At 36.0% G+C, this 21,538-nt stretch overlaps 1 protein-coding gene across 5 annotated transcripts in view; it reads left to right on the top strand.

Moving 5' to 3' along the window:
- PIGN (phosphatidylinositol glycan anchor biosynthesis class N) overlaps positions 1 to 21,538 on the top strand; it is a 143,156-nt gene that overhangs the window by 103,229 nt on the left and 18,389 nt on the right. For all 5 annotated transcript variants that reach the window (XM_032293665.1, XM_032293663.1, XM_032293662.1 and 2 more), the window contains 5 exons: positions 1,618 to 1,673; positions 1,968 to 2,043; positions 4,080 to 4,153; positions 12,035 to 12,077; positions 14,165 to 14,217. In XM_032293665.1, coding sequence (XP_032149556.1) covers positions 1,618 to 1,673; positions 1,968 to 2,043; positions 4,080 to 4,153; positions 12,035 to 12,077; positions 14,165 to 14,217 — 302 coding nt within the window. The remainder of the gene's footprint in view (positions 1 to 1,617; positions 1,674 to 1,967; positions 2,044 to 4,079; positions 4,154 to 12,034; positions 12,078 to 14,164; positions 14,218 to 21,538) is intronic.

The following is a 21,538-nucleotide window of genomic DNA, read 5'->3' as shown; positions in this document are numbered from 1 at the left end:
ATTTACCTGGCCACACTTTAACATTCAACTCTATGTTTTCTCTTTCTTTTCCCTTCACATCCAGGACACAGTACAAGTTTTCTTCTAAGCTTTTTATATCATTTCTATTCTTCTTCTCTAAAACTACTTCCTTTGCCTGATCTTTAGCCATATTTTTTTCTCCATTCTCCACCATTAACCTTCTCTTATTGTGCCTGGTTTATGCCATATTTTCTTGTAACTTGGGTAGACACTTCTGTGCAAACAACTCTAAGGTGTGTTTTTCCAAACTTGACCTCTCTCCTGACCTCAAGGACCACATGTCTGACATTCTGCTGGGCATCACCAAATATGTGTCCCAAACTGACTTAACAGCTGCCACTCCTCTTCAAAGTCACTTTCTCTGGTGGGGCTTATCTCATTTAATGGCATCACTATACTCCCAGTCCCCAAGACATCCAACTTGTTGTCATATTTAACTGCTCCTTGTCCACTTCTAAAGTCCCTGTGTCTCACTTCACTCTTGATTTTCATTCCCCCTGCATCAGTTAACACTGCCTTATCTCTAACATGGACTACTAAAATCGCTTCCAACTTAAATTTTCTGCCTCCAATTATTTGTCTCCCTTATCAGAATATCACACAGTCACTGGTGTTTCTTGATTATAACACTAGCCTAAAAGATTTGCTACTCTTCACAGTATGCACAATAAAGTACAGGCTTTTTATTAATATGCCAGCAGTCTATATTTCTTGCTTCGTCTTTCACCATATCCTTCAATAAAATCTAACCTCCTATCCATCAAGGCTTTTTACTTTTTCTTGGTGATGTCGTTTTTTTCGCACTGTTCTTTACCTTAAAATGTCTCTCCTCTATTTCTGTCATCATATCTTAGTCACCATTTGAGTATTTTGAGACTATTTTATTTATATTTATATTTATATTTATATTTATATTCTTAGTGCCTATCTCTGTCTCTGACATATACTAGACAATAATCTTTGGTTGGTTAGATGATTGGTTGAATCACTGAATCCATGGATACATTTAAGGCTCAACTCACCAACTTAAATGCCTCTTTTTCACTGAAAATTGTCATGATTCATACTTCCTCTTCAGTGTTGCTTCACCATTTTTTGTGTGTGTCTATAGTAATAAAATAGCTTACACTTATCAAGCCCTTTCAGTGGGCCAGGCACCATTTTAAGAGCTTTACTAGCAGTAAGTTCGTGGACACTAAGATTAATATCAATGTTTTATTGCTTTACTAATACAAATGTAAGTTTAAGAAATGTCAAAAAGATGTTCAGCATTTTCTCATGTGTATACTCAACTACAGACGTGGTCCACCTTGCTCATGTTAGGGAAGAGGAAAATAACCTTCCTAAGGTTACTAGGGACTGAGTGAGGATGACCTCTCAGGCCTCATTATTCTCAGTACACTGCCTCTTCAATCTGGCTGTTTTAAAATGCATTCACAAGGAGATATAATGGAATATTTTTTGAAAACAATTCGTGGTCAGTGTACAAGTAAAAAAGCAAATTACTCTCAAGGTAAAATTAGCGTATCTTTTCTAAATGAAAAGGAAATTTGTGTGAAATCGGAGTAGTTTTGCCATTTCCTTGACTCCCTTTAGGTTTTCTTCTTAGTGACAGCATTTTTTGGAACCGGAAATATAGCTTCTATTAACAGGTAATTTTAAATGAAAGTGGCATATATATAACGAAAAAATAATGCAATCTGGGACTTCTATACCTTTTTTTCTGTACCTTACTTTTTATACTGAAGGATATATTTTGGAGATTGGTATGTATTGGCACGTTCAGATCTACTGAGTTCATTTTAGTGGCTTCTTCATAATACGATGTTTGCTTGTATTTTAGTAAGTAGATTTCAGAGAATTACTTAAACATCCTTTTTAGAAGAACATTCTTTTAAAGTTACAGAGTGAATTCTAAATCCTTTTTCCTTGTTATAATTCCCTAGCTTTGATCTTGCCTCTGTCTATTGCTTTCTGACTGTGTTCAGTCCTTTCATGATGGGATCCCTGATGATGTGGAAGGTTAGTTTTCTTATTTGGTTATTTGTATTAAGCTATTGATTGATTAAGGTTATGAACTCATCGTGACATTAAGGTTATAGAGTCATTTAGACAGAGTTAAATAGCAGTGGAGAGAAGATACCCTTTCAGAGTTGGCACTGCTAAACTGGAGGTAAGAACTCTATCCCTTACTCCAAACCACAGTTAATCTTTTTGCTTTACTCATAAGTCCATTTGACTTCAAAAGAGTGGGAATTCCATGTTAATTTAGGAGGATCTTATCAGATGTGATTAAAGCCTGTTAGGAAGCCATGGATCACACTGCAGTGCCACTAAAGATTATAAGTTTCCCTGAACCCATGTTCTCTCCCCATGAGATTGCCATGGTAATCTTTCTCATAATCCATGTACCTAAAATTGATTGATTGATTCAACAAATGTGCATTTTGTGCTACATTTAATAAAGTACCAGATGCTATCTGGGTGCTGCCAATACAAATATAATGGCAATTCTCAGCTTTCCAGGGGTTCAGATTCTTCATTAGAATGTAATTCATGTTCTTTTTCTCAAAGGTCATTGTGTTTGTTTTATTCTCTTTACCATAATGCCTGACACATTTCACTTAGTATATATTTGTTTAAATAAAATAAACTGATATATCCCTAAAATCCAATTACCTAATGTTCAAATTCATAAATAATAATAGTTAAAGGTGTATGTCATCTTAATAGAATTAATGTCTACTTTTTGTTACTACACTAATACAAATGGAAGTTAAAAAAAAAAAAGATGTCCATTTTCTCATGTCCTGTTCGCTATTGATTTATTTTGAAACATTTTACTATTTCCTTAATTTTCATTCACATTTTAAAAATGGTGATTGTTTTTTCCCAGTTTATTAAAGACCATGGGCCTTTAGTTAAAAACAGAAAGAAAGAAAGAAAGAAAGGAAAAAGAAAGAAAGAAAGAAGGAAAGAAAGAAGAAGGAGGAGGAGGAGGAGGTGGAGGAGGAGGAGGTGGAGGAGGAGGAGGAGGAGGAGGAGAGGAAGGAAGGAAGGAAGGAAAAGAAGGAGAGAGAGGGAAAAGAGAGAGGAGAAAGAAAAAGAGAAAGGAAAGAAAGAAAAAGAAAGAAAGAAAGAAAGGAAAGAAAGAAAGAGAAAGAAAGAAAGAGAGAGAAAGCAAGCAAGCTCAAATTAGAATGCTAGGTTCTTAATCTCTAGCACAATGTAGTAAGCTTTAATGACATAATACACTTCATGAATTTTGTTGACTGATGTGTCTGGAAGCGAGGGCCCTGCTGAATTCTATTTTATTCATATGTCCTTCACTTGAAAAAGAACTTGATGCAGTCTTGAACATCATTTATTTTCCATACCTCTCCCTTTTTTGAAACATTAAGTTATATATATTTTTCCAAATTGATCATTGAAAAGCAATACTTCAAGATACAAACAGTATTAGCTCTGGATTATGGATTTTCAACTAGCATAAATTTTGCTATACCTTTATTTGCAATTTTTTATATTTTTTTTCAAATTTGTTATAATGAGTGTGAATTTTATAATCATAAATAAATTTGTATTAAAAAATAACAAGCAATGATTAAGAAGCTGAATCATGTTTATAATGTTATAGTTTTAAATAACCAGATGGGTTCAAGGATCTGTGAATCAAATTATCAATTTATATAGTTTATTTGATTTGGGCATTCTGTGCTTTTCACAGCTCTTGGAATCTTTTGAACATTGTTGTTAATTATTAGAATGCATTAAATGGAACAAAATTTGTAATAGGCTTTTATTTGAAATATGTATTCATGTTTGATGCCTTTTACATTGTATTGCTTATTAATATAGGTTTTTAAGTCAGTTTCATCACTGTACTATGTATCATTGGTATCAAGCTTTTATTTCAGTGTTTGCTTTTCTCTAGAATATATAAAAAAAAGTTACGTGAGAAATTGAAAATATTTCTGTAAGCAGAAATAGTATTTTTTTGAAAAAGTATTTCAAATGCTTCAGTTATTCATGGAATCATTTGTTGTTCTTTTAAACAGATTTTAATCCCCTTTGTTCTTGTTATGTGTGCTTTTGAAGCAGTTCAATTGACTACTCAGTTATCGTCAAAAAGGTAAGATGAATTGCTTTAATAAACATTTGATTTGCCAATTTTTAGGAGACTAAACACTTGAAGATATTTCATATGATTGCTATTGAGATGTTGTAACATAGATTATTTATTACAAAAATGAGAAAATTTTCACCCTTTTAGTCAGCGTTGGTTATCATTAGAGGAAATTAGTTGATTAGGGCCTCTAGCAGACAGGCTTGCTTTCTCAGCAATAAAATGTTATTAGAATATTATTCAAGCTAGTGAAGAACCTCCCTAGAAAATAGTAAAACATAAACGTTAAATTATTGTAGTTAATTACTTGTTTGTTATAGCTGTGCCTACAAAAAACAAAATATACTCTAACTTTTATTTTGCTTTATTTCTGAAATGTTATTAGATAAATCTGTTAACATTATTTCATTTTCCATGACTTAAAATTAACTTTTCTAAACGTCAAAAATATACTCAGTTTCTCAGTCATGATTTCTACACATTTGACTAATGGAGTGGGAAGTATTCTTTCTGAGTTTTAAGGAATTTCTGGAGCAGTCCGTCTTAAGCAATCAAGACTGTAGAAGAAAAGCTGTCAACTCAACTATTTGCTTTTTTTAACCAATAAAATTGCCTCATCAGCACAGGGACTCTGGAAAATACTTGATATAAATATGAAACTTAGCAGTTTTATTATTCTTGAATCAAGCTGGCATATTCAGTGTTGAAAGAAATAACTAATATTAGCATAAATTTGCATGTTGTTCTTGATGAATATAAGCTAGACCTGGGTTTAGCATAGTATTATGCATATGCCATAAAGAAAAAAGTTTTTCTTCCACTGCTTAAGAATACTAGAAATCTCATTTCTAGTTTTAGTAAATTTTTGCAAGGTATTTACATGAATTTAATATTGAAAGCATTTATGCCTTGTCAATATCATGTAAGAGATAGTTACTTAGATGCAATAAAAACTGGTGAATGACATGTACTTTCCTGCATCTTTGTTAGTGCATAAGATTTTTAGAAGGGATTTTAATTAAAGTTTAAATAAGAAGAGCTGTGGATATGTTGAATGAGAAATAGAAGGCTCATCAAAGCATATGTGTGTATGTATACTTATATTTGTGTGTGTGTAGTAATGCTATCTGGAAACTAGCGCAATGAAAAACAAAACACAACAGGAAAGAACTGAGGCAAAGGTGGCTCAGAAAGTTTACTTTTGACCTTTAAACTCAGAAGTCACTGACAATTCTTCCTGGATATCACACTGACTCATCCAATTTAATGTCACACATTGAACCCAGTGATGCCTTTTCTTCCTATTGAAAACTAGCATCTCATCCTGTTTTCTTTATTTAATTCATTACACAAGCTAAAGTCTATCCACCCTCACTGCCATGGCACTACCAAATATCACTGATACCATCTCTCCTTTCTGTTCACATTTTTACAGTCTCATCATTTATGTTGCTAAGCATTTTCTTACAACTGTTGGAATCCTACAGGTTAAGATAGGGCTGGAGATATATACTAATGACTTATTTATTAGATCTATAATGGCAAGGATGAGTTCAATATAACAAACCAGTGAAATGATTTTGCTTCTCTTCCAACTCACTCCTTAAAATGTGTATTGAACAAAGGTGAAGCAGAAAAGATGTATTAGCATTGTTTTATTTTATATGACATAAATTTACTTTTCTGATTATTAATAATTTATCTAGTGTCTCAGACTTGATAATTGGGTTCATCAACAAAGCTTTGTAAGTTTTGGGTAGAGACCACAAAAAGGTAGTAGCTGTGCATGAAGATTACCTGATAGTTTATCCGTTAAGAATGCTTATGGATGTAAGCAATGACAATCTAACAATAGCTAAGAGAAATAGAGATTTATGGTCTCATGTAGCATGGAGTCTGGAGATTGGTGGCCCACAGTTCTGTGATGCCATCAGCCACCCTGCTTTTCCGCATTCCTAAGAATGGAAGATTTTTACGTTGTTGCTTTTACGCTTTTGTTTTTCTCATCATGCCTCCATCTGCCATCATATCTCATCTGCCATCCAGATAGGAACAAGGGAAAAGGACTAATGAGGAAAAAGGCAAGGAGATATGTTAGCTGATTCTCCTTTTCTGTCAGGGTAGTGGTGTCTTCCCCAAACGCCCCATCTATGCAGATTTCTGACTATGTCTCTATGGCCAGAACTCTGTCTGGCACACCTTCATTCTAAACTGGAAGGCTGTTAGGGAAAAGAGAGGCGTGGGGGTATGAAACAACCTGCCAAAAGTGTCACAATTGTAGCCAGTTCATTTCACAGCTTGAGATGACATGGGCCATGAAGACCTTTGTCACCTTCAGAATGCAGCAAAGCATGAGAGAATTTTAGAAGGCCGCTGAGACAGAGAAACAAGCTTTAGGATTACAGAAGCATTTAACAACCAACCATATAAGATCAAAAGGGATGATTTTTCAGTTCTGTGTCTGAATAAATACTCAACTGTACAAGAGCCATGGCTACATAGCAGGGATTGGGGATAAAAAAACAACTTGGAAATATCAGTTGTCAACAATGTGATCTAGCAGCCAAAAACCTAGTTTTCTCATGCCCTGTATTAATTGAAGTGAATATATTTGACTCTAATTTTGAATATACCATTTTGTTCTGATGGATGTTTTTATTTATCTCCATAATGTTATGCTTGCATATTTAGGAATCCAGACTTGAATCAGAATTATTATAATACTGAATAACTTTTATTGGGAAAGTATTTTCCAATAAAAGTTATTTATTATTAATTTAAAATTAAAATTTAAAATTAAATCAGCTTAATTTTAAAATTAATTTTATATGAAGTAGAAGTAAATTACTTCTAAGTATTTCTATTTTGGTTTTAAATTTATTAAAATTATTTTTATTTTCAAAAGGAAATTTTGGGTTATTTTTGTTTCTCTTAAAGTCTGGATTTCAGCTCCTACCAGTTTTTTTTTTTTTTTTTTCTCTTCTACAGTTATCATATCTACCAGGCCTCATTCACCTAGATCAGCTATTATAGATCTGGTTGTTGTCAAGATTTGCTACTTCTGTTATTATTTAGTTAGTTACAGATGTTATCTGTGTGGTTTTAGCCTTCTACAATGTTATTTGGTGTTGTTTCTACCAGGTCTAGTTTTTCCTGCATCAAATTTTTTGTGTTCTATGATATCAAATAGAAACGGTTCTTTAGTCATTCTTATATCTAAAGCAAATTTCGTAATGCATAACGTTAGCCATTTTCAGTTTTATGCTGATTATTGCCACCATTCATTCAGCACATAGGATTTGAGTTTGTATTATATACTAGGCAGTGTACTAGCCACTGGTGATACATTGGTGAACAGAGCTTACTGTCTATCTGGGGAGACAAAGAATATAAAATGCTTGTAATAACAGTAAAATTTCAAGTAATGTTAAATGTCAGGGGAAAACATGAAGTGATCCAGGGAGACCTCTCTATGGAGAAGTAATTTAAGCAAAGACCTGAATATGGTCTTTACTCACATAGTTTCATGGTTCACTCAGGTGGAGGGAGTGAAACATACAATGGGCATGAAACATACAAAGGGCTTAGTGTATTTATAGAACAGCAAGAAAGGCAGCATTAAGCAGAGAGTGCTTGCAGAAGAATTTTAGGAAATAAAGTTGAGGAGGTTGGCAGGGGCAGAACATAAGGGGCCATTTAGGCCACAGATAGGACTTCAGAATTATTCAGTTGTGGCAAGAAGCCCTTGTTAGGTCTTGAAGGCTGTTCTGTCTGCTGCATGGATAATAACTTTAGGAGAACAAGAATAAGAGCAGGGAGATCAGTTAAGGGTCTTGCAGGTGAGCAGTCACAGTGGCTCAATGGGGATGATAAGTAATATTTATTATCAATTGGATAAAAACTCAATAGCAGGTATTTATTTCTTGAATAAAAATGTATTTACAAGGAAACTCATAGGATCTAGGTACACAGTAGCTTCAAAACATCTTTGAGATCAAATAATACCATATAACTAACCTGCATTTAATAAAATTATTGTATTCAGAGCAAGGGAATGATAACCCTATCCTTCTTAATATTAGATCACCATGAATATTGAATAGTTTGTTACATTTATGCCTTCTCATTTAATAGCGTGCATAAACAAGGAAACCATGGACACATTCAAAGGAACATGATGAAGACGCTGAAGGCCTCTGAGAATCAGTAGGGCCATGGGGAGGCAGTGTAGGTAATGGGTAGGAGCACGGGCTCTGGGGCCAGACTTGCTGTTAGAAGTCTATGACTTACTATTACTAGCTGTGTGACCTTGAGCAGCTTACTTCTGGGTTCTTCGGTTTCCACAGAATGGGTCAAGAATATAAAGATTTGCCCTGGAAAAGCTTTTTTTTTTTCTTTTTAATTAAGACTTAGTTCAGGGATTGTATTCTCTGTTAAACTTTTTTTTACCCAACTGCTCTACTCTCCAGAATCCTTCCACCCTCAAATATCTGGCTAAGTTAGGTAACTCAGACTGTGGGTAATAAAATTGCCCTACTTTTCTGTTTCACACCTAGTTAGAGGCTGATTTTTGTCCCCTAAAATTCTTATATTGAAGTCCTGACCACCAGGTACCTCAGAATAGGACTAAATTTGGAGATAGAGCCTTTAAATAGGTAACTAAGGTAAAATGAGGTTTTATGGGTGGGCCCTAACCCAATATGACTGATGTCTTTGTAAGGGGAAAAGGTTAAGACACAGTTAAACACAGAAGACACAACATGTGAACATCAAGGGAGAAAATGGCCATTTACAAGCTACAGAAAGAGACCTCAAATGAAACCAACCCTGCTAACACACTGATCTTGGACTTCCAGCCTCCAGAACTATAAGGAAATTTATATTGTTTAAGTTACTCAATCTGTGGTACTTTATTATGGCAACCCTAGCTGACTAATACATAGCCTGTGAACTCCATAAAGGCAGAGTTATATCTTTAATTTCATTTAAAGCTTTTGTTTAAGAAATGAGAATGAAACCAATAATTACTAGGCAAATACCATATGTCAGGCACTGTATTAGGTACTTTCCACAAATTACCTGACTTAATTTTTCCAATGATACTAGGAAATATAGATATTATTATGCCCATTTTATAGATAAGGAAACTGAGGCTGAGAAGACAATAAGTAACTTAATCAGATAGGTGTTACTTCACAAGGATCCCAGAACATCATCTGTATCACACGGTAAAATAATTTTCTTTAGAAAAATAAAAATATTTCTAAAAAAAATCAAACAAACTTTAAAAGGAAATATCTAAAGTTTTTGTTTGTTTGTTTGTTTGTTTGTTTTTGAGGCACAGTCTCACTCTATAACCCAGGCTGGAGTGCAGTGGTGCCACCTCATTGCAACCTCCGCCTCCCAGGTTCAATCGATTCTCATGCTCCCGGCTCCCAAGTAGCTGGGATTTCAGGAACGTGTCACCACGCCTGGGTAATTTTTCTATTTTTAGTAGAGCTGGGGTTTCACCATGTTGGCCAGTCTGGTCTTGAACTCTTGGCCTCAAGCGATCCACCCACCTCAGCTTTCCAAAGTGCTGGGGTTACAAGCATGAGCCACAGTGCCCAGCCTAAAGGTCTTTTGAATTGTTCTATTCTTTTTCTACTCCAGAAGAACTGGATCCACAGGGTAGAATATTTGTTGTGCTTTGATTCACAGAAGAACAAACTCTGCAGTAATTGGAGCTGCTGAAAGTAGACTGGATTCAGTTGCTGCAACCACTAAAACTAGTGCTAGACAATGCCTTTATAGGGATTGAAACTTTGAGAATTCATGCTTTAGGTCAAAGGTTGTACTCGATGACCATTGCATTCTCTACAAACTCTTAATTAGATTAACACACTTTATTATGTGTCTGAATTGAATTATACTTCAGTAAGATATGATCACTCTGATTTGTGGTATCTGCCTATGTGAACTATTGAGTTACATTTATTTCAAACCTATGGTTAGAAAAACAGTTATTTCTCAAAAACAAGTCACAAACCTTTACCAAAACCTCACACTTTATTCAAAAATTAACTCAAAATGGACCACAGATTTAAACTTGTAGGAAAAAAAAAGAGAAACTCCTTGGGATTTGGGTTAGGAAAAGAGTTAGACTTGATGTCGAAACTGTAACCCATAAAGGAAAAATTGATAAACTGGAGTTCTTTAGAATCGAAAGTGTTTGCTCTGCGAAAGACGCTGCTAAGAGGATGAGAACTTAGCTTACATACTGGGAGAAAATATTTACAAACCAGGTATCTGACAAAGGACTAGTATCTAGAATGTATAAAGAATGCGCAAAACTCAACAATAAAAAATAATTTAATTAGAAAGTGAGCAAAACACCTGAAGAAGATATACAGATGGCAAATAAGCCAATGAAAAGTTGTCTGGCATTATTAGCCATTAAGGGAATGCATGTTAAAACCACAATGAAATTTCATTATACACCTATCAGAACAGTTAAACAAAATAGTGGCATCACCAAATGCTGTTGACGGTGTAAAGAAATTGCTCTCATGCATTGCTAATGGAAACATAACAAGTATAACCATTCTGAAAAAGAGTTTTACTGTTTCTTATGAAACTAAACATGCTACTGTTATATGACCTAGCAATTGTACTCTTGATATATTTTTCCTAGAGAAATGAAAGGTTTATACAAAAAATTAGACACAAATGCTTATAACAGCTTTATTTGTAATAGCCAGAAGCTGGAACAATAGCCACAAATAGAAACAACCTTGATGTCCTTTGGTGCTTGAATGGTTAAGTAAACCATTGTATATCCATATGATGGAGTACTATTCAGCCATAAAAGTAAATGACCCATTGATAACACACAGCACCTTGGATGATTCTTGAGAAAAGTATGCTGAGTGAGAAAAGCCAATCCCAGAAGGTTACAAAAGATAACAGAGTGTTATATAAATTGTTCAACTTCTTATATAAGTGATTCTATGCATATACCACTCTTAAAATGACAACATTATAGAAATGAAGAACAGATTAGTAGCTCTCAGGGGTGAGGGATTAGGCAGAGGGGTGGTGAGGGGAGTAGAGATGTGGCTATAAAAGCGCATCATGAGAGATCTTTGTGATGATGGGAATGTTTCTTATCTTGACAGTATCAGTGTCAATATCCTGCTTGGGATATTATACCATGGTTTTGCAAGATCTTCCCACCAGAGGAACTGGGTAAAGGGTACAGAGGATCCCTCTGTACTATTTCTTGCAATTGCATATTAGTCTACAATTATCTCAAAAGTTTAGTTTTGCAAATCATAATGAAGGCCAGGTGTGGTGGGTCACACCTGTAATCCCAGCACTTTGGGAGGCCAAGGAGGGTGGATTGCCTGAGGTTGGGAGATCAAGACCAGCCTGGCCAGAATGGTGAAACCCCATCTACTAAAAATACAAAAATTACCCGGTGTGGTGGCAGGTGCCTGTAATCCCAGCTACTTGGGAAGCTGAGGCAGAACAACAGCTTGAACCCACTAGGCAAAGGTTGCAGTGAGCCAGGCTCGTGCCATTGAACTCCAGCCTGGACAACAAAGCAAGATTGCGTCTCAAAAAAAAAAAAGAAAAGTAAAGAAAATCATAATTTAATGTCCCTTTCATTTTACTGAAATAAATATTCAGAGCACTTAATAACACTTTTTACAGCCGAGGCCATCACTGTGCATGGTCACCCATGATAATGTGAAAAAAACCTTAAAAGTTGTATGATAATGTGAAAAAAACCTTAAAAGTTGTATCTTCCAGAGCAAAAATTCCAATAACACCGTTATTTGCTTAGCCTCTCCTTGAAAAAATGCACATTTGTACTATATGTAATTTTTTCTTCCTTTTTTCCAGCCTTTTTCTCATTGTTCTCGTCATATCAGACATTATGGCTTTGGTAAGGCATTACTGGGTAGTCCATATAAATTAAGAGTGCTGGGTTAATTTAATAAAGAGAAATATGAATGCATTTCTGTACGTGAAATCTTTAGATATTGAGTTGTAAGTACTGGCATAATTTATGTTCTTTTTATATTAGTTATGCTGGATGTATGTCATTATATGTCTGAATGGAATTATACTTTAGTAAGATATGATCAGTCTGGCTTGTGGTATATGTGTGCATATGTGTCAAAAGTCTTACTACTTGATTTATTCAAGTCTGTCATACCCCATCTTCTATGATGCTTTGTATCTGAAATGAACCTTCCAAAGGAAGTTTATAGAGAAAGCTAACTTTAAATTTAGATAATACATCATTTTTCTATTGAAGTGTTGATTTTTAACCCTTCTCTCAGATTAAAAATGAAAAGGGGGAGGGAAGGAAGGAAGGAAAAAGGAAATATAGCTTTTCTATTGGGAAGATGTTAAGCAAGATATAGCTACAATAAAAGAGTTCTGATGCATGTAGGTAGGCCTCTTATATTAATAAAAAGGGGAGCCTATTTTATGTCTGCAAGTTTGGGGTGTTTCCAAGACCACTCTCAGCTTTAGTAATTCACTAGAAGAATTCACAGAGCTCACTGAATGCTGTTCTAGTTAGTTACAGTTTATTCCAGTGCATAAGACAGAGTCCAGGACACCAGACGCAGAGCTTCTGTTTCTCCCTGTGGAATCAGGACAGCACTACCCTCCCACTCTTGATGTGTGACAGTACACCTGGAGTATTGCCAGCCAGGCTTACCTGAGCTCTGTTGCCCAGACTTTTTAGTGGGGCTTGATCACATACTGCCTGCCTGGCTGACCCTTAATCCCTTCTGGGGTTACAGCTGATAATATGGCTCAAAGCCCTCATCATACATCACATTGTTAGACTGTCCAGTGGCCAAGACCTCAGGCAGAACACTTCTTTGAGGCATGACGTTCCAAGGGCCTAGGAATCACCTCCCAGTAGCTGAGAAACACCAGAGGTCTTGTTGGGCAAGGTTAATTCGTCACTGTGTAACATCCCATGCTAGAAATAACTAGGAAAACTAGTAAGAGTAGCTTTCCAAATCAGGTTCCTAGTCACTTGGTTTAGATGAGAGTATTTTTGTGTGGTATCGAACTGTTATTCATTGTATTTCTGAAACTGACCACATATAATGCGAGAACAAAACAGCTTTCAGTTTTGTACACAAAGTGGCAAAGACATGTTAATAGATGAGGATTGAAATTCTAATTGATTAATTCATATAAAAAAGACTGCATAAATTAGCTTGCACAGCCATTCATGATCTAGCTTCTGCTCACTTGACTGGCATCTTCTCTCACCTCTCCATGCTAGTTTTCTCTACACCATCCTCACTTTGAAGCTACCAAGTTCTCTCGGGACTCTTGATGTGTATATAGGCTGTTCCCTCTGCCAGAAACTCCTTTCTCCCCAAACCTCCATTCATCTGACTCCTACTTTTTACTTAGATTTCACCTTCCAGTGGGAAACCTTCTCTTTCATCCTAATCAGGAATTAGGAAACCCTTCCTCTGTTTCTATAATTGCCTATATTTTCCAATGGTAACACTCCCTCCATCCCCCTCTTGCACACCACCCCCCCTTCCGATAATTTGACTGAATCATTTAGTAGAGCCTACGCCTTATGAGGAGGACTTTATCTCCAACATCTAAGACAGTGATTGGCACATAGTAGGTAGTCAGTACAGTAAATATTTGTTGATAAATGGATGACCTGGCTTCTTTCCACTGACATCTTTAGTATTATCTAGTGTTTTTTATTGATGTTGGCTTGTTCTTCTTTATTTCTGGTTATTCAGAAATGCCACTTTTTTGTTCATTTGATTAAATAGTAATTCTATTTCTGGATTTTAGACTACTGCTAATTCTAATCCAAGTAAAAGTTTCAGTAAATGACATATGTGTCTTATTGATTCCAGTCAGATAGTGATTCTCAGTTAGAAATCTGAAACATACGATCCTAAAACAACTTTTAGACTGACTCTAAATAGCTTTGTTTTTAATGGAGCCTTTTTTTTTTTTTTTTTTTTACAGCATTTTTTCTTCTTGGTCAAGGATTATGGCAGCTGGCTTGATATTGGAACAAGGTATAGTATATATAGTCATGCATTGCTTAACACCAGGGATAGGTTCTGAGAAATGTATTGTTAGGCAATTTCTCTGCTGTACAAACATCATAGAGTATACTCACACAAACCTAGATTATGTAGCCTACTCCACACCTAGGATATGGTATAGCCTATTGCTACTAGACTATAAATTGGATAGCATGTTATACTGAATACTGTAGGCAGTTGCAACCCAATGGTAAGTATTTATGTATCTCCACATAGAAAAGGTACAATAAAAAATTCAGTATAAAAGAATTTTTAACTGGTACATCTGCCTAGGACACTTACCATGAATGAAGCTTGCAGGACTGGAAATTGTTCTGGGTGAGTCAGTGAGTGAGTAGTGAGTGAATGTGAAGGCCTAAGACATTCACGTATACTGCTGTAGACTTGGTGAACACTGTACACTTTGACTACATAAATTTATGTTAAAAATCCTTTTATCTGTTTAATAAATTAACCTTCACTTAAACTGTAACCTTTTTACTTTATAAATTTTTTTAACTTATTGACTTTATAATAACACTTAGCTTAAACATACAAACACATTATGTAGCTATATGAAAACATTTTCTTACTTTATATTCCTATTCTCTAAGCTCTTTTCTATTTTAAAATTAATATTTTAATTCATATTTTTTATTTATATTACTATTTATTAATGTTTTTAAATTTTTTTTTTACTTTTTAAACTTTTTAATTAAAAACTAAGATACACACACACACACACACACACATTCACCTAGGCCTACAGAGGGTCAGGATTTTTATCTCCACATCTTGTCCCACTGGAAGGTATTCATAGGCAATAACATGCATAGAGCTGTCATCTTCTATGATAACAGGCTTTCTAGAATACCTCCTGAAGGACCTGCCTGAGGCTCTTTTACAGTTAAATTTATGTATATATGGAAAAGGAATAGAGTCTAAAAAATGATGGAAAATATGGTATAGTAAAGTAGATACCAGTAACAGTTATTGTCATGATCAGATACTATATACTGTACATAATTGTATGTGCTAGACTTCTATAGGACCAGCAGTGCAGTAGGTTTGTTTATACCAGCATCACCACAAACAGGTGAGAGTAATGCTTTGTGCCGTGAAGACACTGTGCTGTCACTAGGTCTCTTAAACTCTTATGGGACCACCATGTATATGCAGTCCATTGTTGACTAAAACATCATTATGTGGCACGTGACTACAGTCACGTAGAAGTTTTTAATAGTGCAATAAAAAAAATGAAAACTTAATGTCTTACTATAGAAGGTGCAAATATGATTTTGAGGTAAGCACAACAAGTAGCTATTATTTTAAGCCCCTGGAAATGAGACATCTCTCCAATTCTTGGCATTAGCACACTGGCAAATATTTCCATGGTATGCTCTGGGAAGGATGATAGATATTAAGTCCAGAGAGAGCTAAAGGGCAGCAGAAGATGCAAGAGAAACTGCTTCAATCTGCGGTTTCAAAGTTGATCCTTCCAGTGTCCTGTGTGTTTTCTTAATCTCTCAGTCTCTGTTTAGAAAAATGAGGCTGTTCCAGTTGCAATATGAATTTTATATGGTGGTTTAAATTTCATGTGATCATTATCTGCCTCTTACAATCTTTAATATGGTAACATTTTAACATATGATAACTATTTAAAGTGTAATTTGAGGCCAGGGACAGTGGCCCACACCTGTAATCCCAGGACTTTGGGAGGCTGAGGTGGGAGGATTGCTTGAACCCAGGAGTTTCATACCAGCCTGGGCAACATAGTGAGACCCTGTTTCTACAAAAAGAAAAAAAAAAAATTACCTGGGTGTGGTGACCCATGCCTGCAGTCTCAGCTACTGAGGAGGCTAAGGCAGAAGTGCTTGAGCCTGGGAGGTCAGGGCTACAGTGAGCCGTGATTGGGCCACTGCACCCCAGCCTGGGTAACAGAGTGAGACCCTGTCTCAAAAAAATTAATTAGTTAATTAAAAATAAAGTGTAATTTGAACAGTTTCCTTTTTATTGTGATTTAAATGTCAACAATTGCCATAACCTGTTAAATTTCTTTTCTTTGAGAAGAAGAAAGCGAAGTTGAACGTTTTGCCTTTTTTCCCGAAATGCATTCTGAGACAGAATATATTTTTGTAGACTGATTTTATGTCATTTAGTCAATATTTATTCAGCACTTTGCGTTGCCAGGAATTGTATGGGTTTGCAGGAGACACCGTGTGTTAAACATCCTCTTTCCTCCGCTGATATCTCTTAGGCAGCTCCTGGCGTGTACTGCCTGGTTATTTATATGCATATCTGCCTCTCCCAATAGACTTTGGATTCCCTCAGATCCAGGATTGGATCTGAACCTCTTACATGCCATACGTGCTTGGCATTGTAAAAGGTACTCCATAGATAATTGATTTTGTTTTCATTTGTCTCTTAAACTTGAATGTTTAGGAAAAGTTTAGATATCCCTTTCTTCTCCCCAGCCCTCTCATCCCAGAATCTCTAAGCAGATAGTGGCCAGAGTGTGGGCTTTAGACAGAGCGCCTGGGTTTGAATCTCATTTCTGCCACTTTAGAGCTGTGAGACTTTACTAAGTGACTTAATCTGTCTAAGTCCCCCATTTCTCTGGTAGTCATTTTGAATGAATTAATTTATATAAAGCATTTAAGTATTTAGCATAGTGCCTGGCATCTAATAAGCTTCAGTGAATGTCAGCTATTGTCATTGTTGTCATTCTGTAATTCTGTTTTTTTCTCCTTTATAGTACTTCTTGTATTTGGCATACCTCTCTTTACTGTCTCTATCATTTGATTATTTTTATTTTAGACATAGATCAGAATTTTGTTTCAAAAACATTCTGGTAAAATACAGCATTTTGTGTATGAGACTTTTATTTTTAATTATGGTAAACTACACATAACAAAAGGTATCATCAAAACAATTTTTAAGTGTATAGTTCAGTGGAATTAAGTATACATTCACATGGTTGTGCAACTATTACCACACTACCATCTGGCTCGGGAACTCTTTCCATCTTGGAAAACAAACTCTGAATGTGTTAATCAACAATACCCTATTCTCCCTGTCATCAGCTCCTGGCAATCACCATTCTGCTTTTTGTTTCTATGAATTTGATGACTCTGGGTACCTCATATACCTCATATAAATGAAATAATACAGTGTTTGTCTTCCTTGCAACTGACTTATTTCACTTGGTGTAATATCATCAAGGTTCATTCATGTTGTAGCATGTGTCAGAATTTCTTTCCTTTTAAAGGCTGGATGATACTTTATTGTATGTATATACACATATACCATGTTTACCTATTCATCTGCCAATGGATACTAGAGTTGGTTCCACTTTTGGTTATTGTGAATAATGCTGCTGTGAACTTGAGTGTGAGACTTTTTGGATGAGAGAAATCTAAATTGATTTCACCCTAAAGAGGTGTCAAAGAATGAAGAACATGCAATTTTCAGAGGAAGAAGTGCATCAATAGTTTCTGAACAGGCATTCATTTGTATTGCACTAAGAGTTTTAGATTTCCTTTAATTAGCTTGAGGTTTATCTTTACCTGGCATATTTTTTCTTCAAAGTAAAAATTTTTTACTCTTATTGCCATTAATAACATGTATAAAACACAAAGCACCTTTTCATACCCATGATCTCAATCCAATCCAGCAAATATTTATTGAGCACCAGCTGTATGCTAGGAGAGTTGCTGGGAAAGAGAAACTTACAGTTCTGAGCTCTCGGAAAGCATAATGCTGGAGAAGCAAGCAGATCCGTGAGCAGGCCATATGGTGCAGTGTGAGAAATTCTAGAGTAGTCTCTCATGTACTGTGAGGACACTTAGGGTGTCTGTCTGAGTCTTATAGCATAAAGAAGGATTTTCAGGATAGGAGCTGTCTAAACACTGCAAGCATGGGGCTTAGAAGAGTATGTTGGGTCACAAGAACTAGGGAGAATATGTAGAGTGAGAGAAGGTGAAGAGCAGAGAACAAGTGTGGAAACGAGGCTGAAAGAAGTGGCCAGAAGGCAGAAAACCTAGAGAGAGCCATATTGAGAAAATCAAGCAAGCATTTCAGGAAGGAGAGAGGTCATGCAGTTTCAGATATGACAGTGTTTAAGTGAAAACATAAAGGTGTGCCTTGGTTGAAGCAGCAGTGGGCATTGATGAGCTTGGCTGGAGAGGTTTCAGTGGTAGGATCTGGTGCTAGATTGCTGCACCGAATCAGATCCCACCAATTTCCAGGTGAGGACTGAGGACCAAAGATAAACATTTTTCTTTTTTCTTCTAAGACCCAATAAAATAAACAAACTTAGCATAATGAAAAAAATAGGAGAAGGACTATCAGCAGACTTGAGTTCAACAAATTTCTAGAAGCTAGGTAACCAGAGGGAGGAAACAGCAGCTCAGAAGCTACCGGCAGCTATGGCCAAAGGAAAAGGAGTTCCAGGGGCTTCCAACTCAGTCAGACAGTAATGTGGAAGGAGGAATGAGGAAGGGAAGCAGATTAATTGGATATCTGTCTACCAAATGATGGTATCAACAGGCTCTCCATAGCCTGTCTCCTGCTTCCTTCATCTCCATGGAGAAAGTGCTACAGGCATTTTAGTCCTAGTAGAAAACCAGAAGACACCTCTTAAAGAGATTGAAAAAAACAAACAAAAAAAAGAACTGGGAGGAATTTCACTGCTGTGATATATGTGCCTCCACTTTAGTAGGCTGTTCTCCATTCTAGCATGTGTAGACTCCTGCTAACAAAGGGCAGAGAGAGGAACCCCTCCTGCTCATCGTAAAACATGACACGGCAATTCCTATCACATGCGTAGAATTAACTGGTGGCCATCCTATTGGCGAGTGAGACCTAGAGAAAAAAGAGACTTTCTTAAAAAGTGAAATACACACTACCCTATGACCTAGCAATTCCATGCCTAGGTACCCAAGAGAAGGCAAAACATATGTATGCTGAAAGACTTGTACAGGAATTTTCATAGAAGCTATATTCACAATAACCAAAATCTTGAAACGACTCAAATGTTCATCAGCACATGAATGGATAAACAAATTGTGCTATATCCATACAATGGGATATTACTTACCTATAAAAAGAAATGAGTAAGTGATGGACTCAACTACATGGATGACTGTCAGAAACTTTATAGATTTAAAGAAACCAGATATGTATGAGTATATAGTGTACTCCATTTATATAAAATTCTAGAGCAGGCAAAACTATAGTCACAGAAAGTTGATCACTGGTTGTCTGCGGTTGGTGGTTAGGGTATGACTGACCACAAAAGGGGACGTGGGAACTTTTGGGGTAATAGAAATGGCCTATATTTTGATGGTGTTGTTAGTTACGTGGGTGTACCATTTGTCAATACTCAGCTAGCTGGACATTTAAAATGGTTCCATTTTCTCACATGTAAATTATACCTCAAAGTTGATTCATAAGGAAAAATAGAAAAACTAAAGGTTGAAATGAGTGGAGCATAGTATACGTAGGTTAAATTCTGGTTAGTAACCAGGACTTTGTTTTAAAAAGATGTCTCCATAAACAGCAACATAAAGATAAGTCTTGTCAGGGGGTAACCACCAGAAGATCTAAAAATAAAATACTTAGTGTGGTCGCTCTAAAAAGTGAATACAAAGGAATGAGAGATTGTTGCTTTTCATTATAAATCTTTCTCCATTATTTTGCTTTTTTAATACTGCATGTATGACTGATAAAAATTAAAGAGAAAATGCATAAGTAGAATTGGAGGTCAGGAAAATGCATAAGTAGAATTTCAGGTTTAATTAGAAAGGGGAGGAGACACAGAGTAGTATTTTCATGGAAATACTCTCACACCTCCCTTTGAGAGAGATTTTATTTTCATTTATTTTACTAATGAGCATAAGGAACATTATAATTAGGAGTGAATGTCCCTAGTTATATCAGTTTAATTACTCTCTGTCAAAGAAGGGTTTTGAAGGCATTATGTGAGGGCCAAATGGAGTGAGCTCATTCCCAGAGCAGAGTAGAGGCAGAGAGCCACCCACAGATCACAGCAAGGCTGTGCATTGCTACACAGAGTTCACATACCCAACAATTGTTTATCCAAGATAGGAGTCCTGAAAGACGCCATAAAGGCTGTTTAGAGACCACAAAGTCTTCTCTCTTAGATAAAAGGCAAAGTAAGATAGAAGCTCAAACTTGAGTAGGAGGCCCTGGATGTCAGTCAGAGGATTGCCCCCGTTCACACATTTACCAAAAATACCCAACACTTCTACTGTGCTACTCTGTTTACATTATCTTCTACATTATTTCGTGTGATTTTTATCAGAACACTGTGAAATAGGTATTATTTTTCACAGTAGATACATTTACTATCTTCATTTTACAGATGAGGACACATTGGTCCTAAGGAGACTGTGACTTGCTCATGTCACAGAGTCTAAAAATGGTTAAGCTGATCTTAAAGGAAGCGCTTGCTTCCTTTAAGGGGAAGCTGCCATGAGGTGTGCAGGCTGCTCAGTCACTGCTTGTTTTTTGCATACTGCCAAACTGCACAGTTGGCAAAATGATTTGTCATTTATGTCAAAAGATGGAAACAAGTAGTAAATGTCACATTGGTAATTAAGAGGAAAACCTTGTGACAGGAAGACTATTGTTAGCAAGTTAAAAGCCGTGGTTAAAGAAAGCCTGTGGGAGTATTATGCTGCCAAAATGAAAGCTTTGAGGAAGGCCCAAAAGGGCTTTTGTGGGGCTACAGAGAATGGAGGGCAAAATCAGGGAAGTAGTGATGAAACAAAATACCCAGAAACAAGCCCCTAAACAAATTTCTCTTGGCTGCAGCATCCCCTTTGCTTACCTTGATTACCTTTATGCCTAGGACTGAAGTAGAGAAAATTTAAAGCTGAATTCCTTGGAATCCTGAATGCATTTATCTTTTCCCCACTTACTAACATATTTAATCTTTCATGCTTCATTCAACAACTACTTACTGAGCAACAATATAAGCCTATCTTTCTAATTATATTCATTCTGCCCCTTACTCAGTTTTTCTAAGCTGAATAATCCATTCTCTTGTTAGTTCATCATGGGTTTCATTCTGTTCAGCACTGTTTTCCATTTCGTTTCTGTCACCTTTAGTCTTTCATCTAAAACTTGATTGACAGGGTATTCTCAGAACAACTTCTCTTTCCTTTCTCTACCTCTCTAATAATACACTGTTTTATTTAAAAAAGAAAAAAAGGGAAGGGAGGGGAGGAAGGGAAGGAAAGGGAGGAAGGAAAGAGAAAGGGAAAGGAAGGAAGGAATGCAAAGGAAA

Source organism: Sapajus apella, unplaced genomic scaffold, assembly GCF_009761245.1.
Source record: "Sapajus apella isolate SASKATOON/1434 unplaced genomic scaffold, GSC_monkey_1.0 scaffold30, whole genome shotgun sequence".
Classification (NCBI taxonomy): Eukaryota; Metazoa; Chordata; class Mammalia; order Primates; family Cebidae; genus Sapajus; species Sapajus apella.
The sequence above is the reverse complement of the archived record's forward strand: the minus strand, read 5'-3'. Positions and strand labels throughout refer to the sequence as shown.